Source organism: Vespula vulgaris, chromosome 1 (genome assembly GCF_905475345.1).
Source record: "Vespula vulgaris chromosome 1, iyVesVulg1.1, whole genome shotgun sequence".
In the NCBI taxonomy this organism is placed as follows: domain Eukaryota; kingdom Metazoa; phylum Arthropoda; class Insecta; order Hymenoptera; family Vespidae; genus Vespula; species Vespula vulgaris.
The window spans coordinates 15,738,939-15,748,399 of record NC_066586.1 but is presented as its reverse complement, the minus strand read 5'-3'; the positions used below and the strand labels follow the sequence as shown (position 1 = coordinate 15,748,399).

At 30.2% G+C, this 9,461-nt stretch overlaps 2 protein-coding genes across 2 annotated transcripts in view; one reads left to right on the top strand and one right to left on the bottom strand.

Annotated features, from left to right (window-relative positions):
• Nucleotides 1-3,050, top strand: part of LOC127062315 (R3H domain-containing protein 1-like) — a 51,693-nt gene extending 48,643 nt beyond the window's left edge. The window contains exon 17 of the mRNA XM_050990321.1: nucleotides 1-3,050. This exon is cut by the window's left edge and continues 2,116 nt beyond it. The gene's annotated coding sequence lies outside the window, so the exon portion shown is untranslated.
• Nucleotides 3,051-6,380: 3,330 nt separating this feature from the next.
• The window catches only part of LOC127062443 (cuticlin-4), a 64,909-nt gene continuing 61,828 nt past the window's right edge, over nucleotides 6,381-9,461 (bottom strand). The window contains exons 8-10 of the mRNA XM_050990692.1: nucleotides 9,206-9,368; nucleotides 8,873-9,061; nucleotides 6,381-8,667 (exon numbers count right to left, since the gene is read on the bottom strand). Of these exons, the coding sequence (XP_050846649.1) occupies nucleotides 8,464-8,667; nucleotides 8,873-9,061; nucleotides 9,206-9,368 (556 nt within the window). The 3' untranslated portion in view covers nucleotides 6,381-8,463. The remainder of the gene's footprint in view (nucleotides 8,668-8,872; nucleotides 9,062-9,205; nucleotides 9,369-9,461) is intronic.

The following is a 9,461-nucleotide window of genomic DNA, read 5'->3' as shown; positions in this document are numbered from 1 at the left end:
GTTATCGATTTCATTTATTAAATCGAAAAGTTCACATTATTTTTTTATCGGACTGTTTAAGAGACAATTTCTCTTTTTCTATTATTATACGATTAAGTAAATATGTAAACGTATTCAGTATAATAACGATCTCTCTCTATATATATGTGTGTGTGTGTGTGTGCGTGTATGTGATGTCTTACAAATTAGTTTAAACGATGAGATAGTCGAACAACGTTAAAACCATCGTGGCGTTGTTCTGCGAAATTAAAAATCGAGGAAACGGAAGAAGAAGAAGAAGAAAAAGAAGAAGAAGAGGAAGAAGAAAAATAAGAGAGAAAAAATACACAAGGAATATCATCCTTGCTTAATTTTTTTTTTCTTTTTCTTTCTTTTTTTATTCTTTATTTATTTATGTATTTCTTTTGTAAATGATTTATACGTACGTATACACACATACACACAGACATACATATATATATATATATATACACATATACGTGCAGGCCATCTTTTTTATTACTTTTTTCTTTTGTCGATTCCGTTGGAGAATCGACAAGAACGAGATAGTTTTTTACGACACAAGAAGCACGAGTTCACGGGATCCTAATTATAACTTGTCTTCCAGGAATTTAAAACGCACGGCGCACACCACGCGGAATATCCGCACTGTAATCAATTATTTTCACTTCTCGAGACACGCCTACATAAATGCATACATATGTGTATACGTTTATCAATCTCGAAGATCTCAAAAAAAAAAAACTCTCTCTCTCTCTCTTTTTCTCTTTCTCTGTCTGTCTCTCTCTCTGTCTCTCTCTCTCTCTCTCTCTCTCTCTCTCTCTCTGTCTCTCTCTTTCTCTTTCTGATTACGATCAGATATTTTCTTAATAACATCTATATCGATTTTTCATTCCTACGTGTGATAACGAGTTTGATAAGTTAGGATAATATTTTTCCTCTCCCCAAATCTTTTCGAAACACGTATCGATTTTCTTTTAAATCTGTACGAAGAAAAAAAAATCCGTTTCATAATGCAAATGTCGATATCTTGTATGCGTGTGTGCGTGTGCATGTGCATATGCGCGCGTGCGTGTGTATGAGAGGGAGAGAGTGTGTTCTTTTTTTGAAAAAAAAAATATAAATAAATAAATAAATCAATAAATAAAAAATAATTAAAAAAAAAAAATGAAAAATCTCTATATGTGGTAACGATTGCGATGAATGACGACACGCGATGGTGGTAATTTAATGTTTCCGTCTGTGAATTCTCTTCGGATCAATGAAGACGCAACTAATAACTCGAAATTTCAATGGAGAAGAAGGAAAAACAAAAAGAAAGAGAAAGAGAGAAATATATATATATGTATGTATGTATGTATGTATGTATGTATGTACATGTAGAAAGAGAGAAATACGAGAAATATGAAAAATCATCCTTATTTTTTGTTTTTTATTCGCTCTCTATCTCTATTTCTCTTTCTCTCTCTTCTATCTCTCTCTTTTTGTAGATCTTTTCTGAAGGATCATAATCGATGATTTTAAAAAGCGTCTACATTGTTCCGTAAGAGAAAATAAAACAAATAAAAACTAAAGTGGAATCCATCCAGAAGCTTCGCTTACGATGATTGTACTTTCAAGACGTAGGTGAAGATTACGACTGTCTTTTTGCGAGAATCGAATGTACATATATAATAAATAACGAAAAAAGGAACGAAAAAGGAAATAAAAAAAAAAAGTAAGAAAAATTAATAAAAACAGAAAAAAATAAAATAAAGTAAAATCGAGGGAAGACGAACGAAAAAAATCGAATCAATTTTCTACAAACGATTCCCTCGACAAGATCGAGTCCTCTTCTTATAATATCGATCATTATCACGTTTTTCTTCCACCATTTTCTTTTGTTTTATTTATCTCTCGCACAATCAATAATATTCGATCTTTCCGATCGAACATAAACGAACGAGAAATAATGAACAAAGGAAAAAGAAATGGAAAAATTTAAAAAAAAAAAAAAAAAAAAAAAAAAAAAATAGATAAATTAATAAATAAAGAAAAAAGTATTAAAAGCGTTCGCCTTCTTGTCGATCGTTAGAGATACACGCATAACCTGTTTCTAGAATTTAAAAAAAAAAATTAAATAATTAAATAAATAAATCAAGAATCAAGAGAGACCTGAGTGATATACAAAAAATTAAGACAATTTGTAATAAGATCGAAATTCGATTACTATTCGAAAAGAGACAGTCGTAAGAACGTGTAGTGTATTTTAAACGTACCTAAGCGTCGTCGTAGCGATTAAACAAAAAGAGTTAAGAATAATTAACGAAAAAAGAATAAATAAAATAAAATTAAATTAAATTAAAAAAGAAAGAAAAAAAGAAAAAACTAAAGAAGCATACGTACACACATATACACGTAAACACTCATATACAGACGACATTCAGAAATAATTGTACCTAATAAACGAAACGAAAAAAAAGATGCTGGAAAATGGAAGATACGTTCACGAAACACATTATGATGATAATATAAATAGGATGAAGGAAGAGAGAAAGAGATAGAGTTAGAAAGGTGATAAAGAAAGAAAAGAAAGAAATATTATCCGATTATCAGTGGAAATAATATCGTCGTATTGTACTCGCGACGTTCGATCGTATATTTTTTTTAGGTAATCGATCGATATGCGCGCGTGTGTGCGTGTATGTTTGTGTGTGTGTGATTTTTAGTGTTTCTATGAACAATAAACATACATCACACGAGAGAAGAAAAAGAAGAAGAAGAAGAACAAGAACAAGAACAAGACGATACAAAAAAAAAAAGAAAGAAAATGTAAGAAGATGATTCCGACACGCGTTTGGAACGCTGCATCGACGAGAAAATTTCGAACCAAAAAAAAAAAGAAAAGATATAAGACAAAAGAAAAAAAATAGAGGGAAAAATAAATGATCGACGATCGAAGAAGAAGATGGACGTTCTGAACGCTTGTCATTTACATATATACATATTCATATATGTATGTATGTATCTATCTATGTAAATCTAATTACATGTATATACGTATTTGTTAATTGATTTTACGAAAATTATTTCGAGAGAAAAAACGATCGAAAGAATTCGAAGCAAAATCGCTATTTTTTGTTCCCTTTTTTTTTTCGTTTTCTTTGATCCCTTTATTTATTTAAACAAACAAAAGCCCGGTATTCGACGCAGTTATGTTTTTTCTGATTTATTTGTTTTTTTTCTTTCATTTATTTTTACCCTCTCCCATCGACGATATCGATAAGGGAACATTTTTTTGTTTTATTCGTTCGTTTTCGTTTTGATTGAATTTATGTTGGAAATGAAAAAAGAAATATAACGTTGATTTCGCAAAATAAGACACACATACTTACATATGTTATATGTATACACATACACGAGTCGTGAATGAAATTACATGATTTTTTCGAAAACTGCCTTTCTTTTCCTTTTTGTGTATTTTTTTTTCTTTTCGGATTTGTTTTATTCGTTCGTGAGTAAGTAAGTTCAATGAAATCTTTCTTTTGTCATTGTATATATATATATATATATATATATATATATATATATATATATATATATATGCGCCAATCATTTCCTAATCTACTTTTTCTACGCATCTTGATAAGAAAAGAAGATGGAGGAAAAAGAGAGACGTGAAATGAGATGAAGAAAATAAAAAGAAAATAATGAGAGTGAGTGAGTGTGAGAGAGAGAGAGAGAGAGAGAATGAGAGATCGTCGATCCAAGCAAGATGTAAGAAGAAAACGTTTATTGAATCGATTAATAAAAAAAAAAAAAAAGATAAAACAAAACAAAAAAAAACGAATTTATAGATCGTAGCTGGATGATCGCAAGACGTTGTCGAGCGTTTTTTATATTATTTTTCTACAAGGAAGAGGAAATGTCGGGGTGGATAATCGATGGAATATGATCGACCAAAGAAGATAAAAGAAATGTGGAGAAGAAATAGAGGAAAAAAAGAGAACAAAAAAAAAAAGGAAAAATTATCTATCCATGGATTTCATCGTAGAGGTATAATTTAAAAAACTGTAATGATAATAATTAAGTATTACAGAACGAATCATTTTTGTTTTTTTCATATTTATTTCATTGTCTTGTTGTTGTTACTATTGTTGCAATTGTTCTTATTACTCTTTAGTTCTTTTGATTTTCTCTTTCTTTTTCTTCTTGCTTTTTGTTCTCGATCACTCCTTAGCTATATCGGATTTTCTCAGTGAATATGTTTGCCGCGAAACTCGAACGGATATTAATTAAAAATATAAAATTTTTTGTTTGACATTCTTAAAAAAAAAGAAAAAATAAGAATAAGGAAAAAAGTCTTTGAAATCAGTTGATTTTTCCAGACATTGTTTTGAGATTAGAATTTTTCTATCGATCTTTCACGTTCGGAACGTGCTCGTTGATCTTCGAGAAAGATCTCGCGATTGATCGCGTCGATTAATTCTTTCCCCTCCTTCGCTGCCAACCGCTATACCTTCTATTTTTTTTTTGGTCTCGTCGATCAGCGATCTAAAATGTATTTTGCGACGAACGCGTGTAACTATTCAAGTGATGTACTATCGAGAGAAAAAAGACAAAAAGAAAGAAAGAAAGAGAGAGAGAGAGAGAGAAAAGGGAGAAAGAGATAGAAAGATATAATTTATATTTCTTAATGACATTAAAAATTCTTAAATGTATAAGAATGTTGCGAAGAAACGTGATTAGAAAGTGTGTGGTGGAAAACATTTAAGCATATTCACCGACTCCTACATGGGCTGCACTAAAAACTATTATTACTACTATTACTACTATTACTACTACTACTACGATTACTACTACTACTATTACTATTATTATTACTATTACTATTACTATCACTAGGAATATTATCGCGTCCGAACGAAGATAAAACTAGTCTTTTAAAGATCGTATCTGATAAAAAGAAAAGGAAAAAAAGGTTTGCTCGAAAAGTTCCAAATTTTCGAACGATTTCATGTGTGTATGCGTGTATGTATGTGTATGTGTGTGCGTGCGCGCGCGTCTGTGCAATATATATAAGTAATATATATGTACGATAATATAACAGAGGATATATTTTGGACAGACACATACACATACACACACAAATACATATTTATATAGACGTGCACATACAAATGGACATGATCGATCGCTAAAAGAAAGAAAAAATAAACATAAACACAAGACAAAATGAAATAAATTAAAAAAATAAAAGGAAATCGGTGGCGCGAATCAAGAGCTATATTACCGACCCAAGATGCACAACATCGTAGAGAGCCGGACAATTTGATAGAACACATGTCAGTCTAATTATATTTCTTGTTATATTATATATATATATATATATATATATATATATATGTATGTATGTATATATATGTATGTATGTATATTATCATATTTTCCAGAAACGAATTATATATAATTCAATAAAAAAGAAAGACACTCTCGTTTGATACTTTGTGAGACCTTAAGATTTTATCTCCTTCATTCCCATAAAATCGAACGATTTAATTTGAAGAAAATTATATTTCTAAACATAATTAACACGCACAAAAGTTATATCATTACATAATCGTTTATTTATAAGAATTTATTTCATAGGTTAATACTCGCTTATTGAAATAATCATGCTATATCGATAATGTTAATTTATGATTTTTATCATCCGTCGGTAAAAGATGTTTTTCAGCCATTATGGTACACATTTTCTTTCGCTAGCTACATTATCGATTATAAATGATGACATGTTATTGACTTTCAAACGTAAAAATTCATATTTTCCACATCAATATTTTTAAAGAATTAATTTTTTAAATTCTTTTTCTTTCTAAATGAAATAATTCTCTTTTTTAATGGTTATAAGATTTTATTAAGTTTTTCGTTATTTACATAATATCGTTGTATGATACTATTTTGACAAGGGTCCAGAGTAACATTATGGGATTATCGAGGTTTGTCTTCTGAAGGAGTTGAAAAAAATAGGAAAAGGTAGAAAGAGAGAGAGAGAGAGAGAGACAGAAAAAAAAGGAAAATATGGACGGAAGGATACTATACAAGTATTTTTATCCCCAATGTCGCTATGAACCAATGCCATTGTGGCTCGACGATGGACGACACAAAGTAATTATTATAATAATAATATTATTAATAATAATAATAATACAAAAAAAGAAACAAACAAACAAACAAAAGAAATGTGATCGCGGTCCAATCGTCGGCCAATACCATTTCGCAACAACAAGAGCTTTCGTGGACTCTCGAAAGATCCAAGGCTTTCTTATTGCACAATCGAAGAAGGACAAGTATAATACGAATCCTCATAAAAAATGGTGGTCGCCATTACCAACGCGTAATTTTCTTTTTTTTTATATTTTTTAGATTACTATTTGTTATTTCTTTTTCTTCTTCATTCGTTCACCCTTCGTACGAACGTGTTACAATTAAAAAAAGAAAAAGAATATAAATTCGTTCATCGTCTCCTTTTTTCGTCGAGCCAAAATTTTTGAGATTAGGATTCGTACCCACCACCACCACTAATCACGTTGGACCCAATTACGCGAGACGGTGATATTGGCAGTCGCTACTTGTTCGTCTTAATTTTAACGCGTATTTTAATTTTAATTCTTATCTTTTTGTCGCTTTTTCTTTTTTTTTTCTTTTTCTTTTCTTTCGATTCAATTTCGTCGCTCGTTAAAACTAAAATTCCCCGTGGTATGATCTTTCTCAACGTCGGTACTATCTCTCACGAATTTATTGTCACGAATTTTCGACGAATGATCTTAATTAATAGTAAGAGCCAATAAGCTCCTCTAAGTGATAACACATTGACATTCGCATCTCTGTAATTAATTCGATTCGAACATTCTAATAATAAGAGAGAGTTTTAATTAATATCAACAATATCGGAGCAGCACCTGGTTGATTGAAATTATACTAATTATCGTTAAGAAAAATGTGTTTAAGCGTTACAAATGATTAAAATCTGATTATACACTCGAGGACAAAGCAATCGCTTATTTAAATAACAAATGCATTCTCTCGGAAGATCGTGATTGATCGTGAGAGCGAGAGAAAATATCAAAATGATATCTATCGATCGATTATTATTAAAACGAACAATTTTCTTCCAATAAATTTCTTTCGGCGTCTCTACGATCATCGCGAACTTACTCGATAATAATCGATTTCAATCGATCGTGTAAATGATGATTGAAAAAAATTAGAAAAGAAAAGAGACATGAAGAAAATTAAATAAAGATTCACAATCAGATCGTTATCACTGGAGTATTTGATTCGATTCAGAGGTCGTCTAGATTGACTTAAAAATGAAAATAAAAATAAAAAAAAAAAAGGAGGAAAAAGAGTAAAGGAAATCTTACATACTACGAGTGAGAGAGTTTCGATTAAATTACATTGTTTTAGAAAGATGATTGCAAATATATATATATATATATATATATATATATATATATATATATATATATATAATATATTTATATGGACGGAAGATTTATGTTTGACGTGCAGTTTAGTGCGGCAGGTATGTTACGTAGGACAGGGTATACCGGACTAGTATACAGTAAAATTATATATTCATATGTATACATATATATCTATTTATATATGTGTGTATATATACATATATATATACACATACATACATATACATATATATATATATATACAAAATATTTATATCAAAAAGACACGAGTTTAACGAAAATAACGCGTGTCAATTCGATCGAACGTTTTAATAAATCGCTTAACTATAACGATTTCCTAAAGGATTTCGATTACGTGCGCTGTAGACGAAGCGCATTTGATCGTCGTCGATTCGATTCTTTCGTCTTCGCGAAAGATCGAGTTAACGTCGTAGGAAGCACGAGAGAATCTTTTACCAAATATCTTCTTCAAAGAGAAAAAAAGAGAGAGAAAGGGAATAAGAAAAATGAGACGAACGTCAAATCGAGAAATTTTCTTTTTTTTTTTTTTCAAATGGAAACAATATCTTTTTTCTTTTTCTTTTTCTTTTCTTTTAGATTAAATAGTTAATAAAAATAGTGGGCAGTAATTAACGGCAGTTATTTCTCTCGATTAATTAAAATGTTCTCTCTTTTTATATTCCTCTTCTTTCTTTATAACTTTCCTTTCCCCTCTCTCTTTCTTTCCAATATTATTTCGAAGATATTTCGGTATTATTGAAAAATGTTTCTTCGTAAACAACGATAGATCCTATCGAGACACCGTGACTCATTATTATTATTACTATTATTACTATTACTACTACTATTATTAATATTATAATTATTATTATAATTATTATTACGATTATTACTATTATTATTTTTATTACTAATATTTTCTTCTTGTTATTTTTGTTTTTTGCTTTTTTTTTCTCTCTTATCTTTTTCGTACTAACGTCTCGAGAATGTTTTTTTAACTGCTATGACTATATGCAGTGTTCGTATAGGGTCCACTGTAAATTGAAGAGCCCGTCGTTGACACGCTCTTGTGTCGTCTCTTAGCTAGTAGTACCAAAATGGCGGCGATCACTACCAGCATGAGTATCAAGCCTGCGATTGCGATGCCGATGGCGAAGCTTCTCTGCGATATGCAGATACTGTTGGGATCGTCGATCGTCTGTCAGAATATAGAATTTTGTTAATATTTGAAAGAAATTTTCTAAGCACAGGTAACAACAAAAACAACATTGTTTTATTCATTTCTAAATTGGTCAATCTTTTTCTTAAACTTTTTCAAAACGATTTATTATCTTAATCGAAATTTCTTTGTTCTTCTTTAATTGTCTTTTTTTTTAATTATTTATTTTTTAAAACACTCTTACCCTCTCTCTGAAGACGTCGTCGGTAAAATCGGATTTCGAGCTAACGTCGGAAGCCTCGTTTACGTAAAGCCCGCTATAAACTTCGATGGTAGCAGGTGTACCGCCATCGAGACTTTCGACATTTTTCGCATTGTCACCACCGTTGTTCGTGTCTCTGCGTCTTCTCGTTATCGCGTTACATAACGGTGGCTATAAAGATAATAATTATTCGTTAAGAATAAGATAACTCGAACATATATGTCTAATTATTTTCTCGAACTATATAATATCGATAAAACACATACAAAAAAGAAAAAAAAAAAAAGAAAAAAATAAAGAAAAAAGAAAAAATACCGTATTACTGCATCCTCCGCCATGTTTAACGCAGAGCCTCACGTTACATTGATAATAAACACTCGCCGTATATGGGAACTTATGTGCTTGGAAGTTGACTTTCGCTTCTGTTTTATCTTCGTTATAGATGAATTGTCCCATGATCTCGCCATCTACGGGACATCTGAAGCAAAACAATATACATATATAGGTATATGTATATATATATATATATATATATATATATATATATATATATAAATTTAAGAAAGGAAAG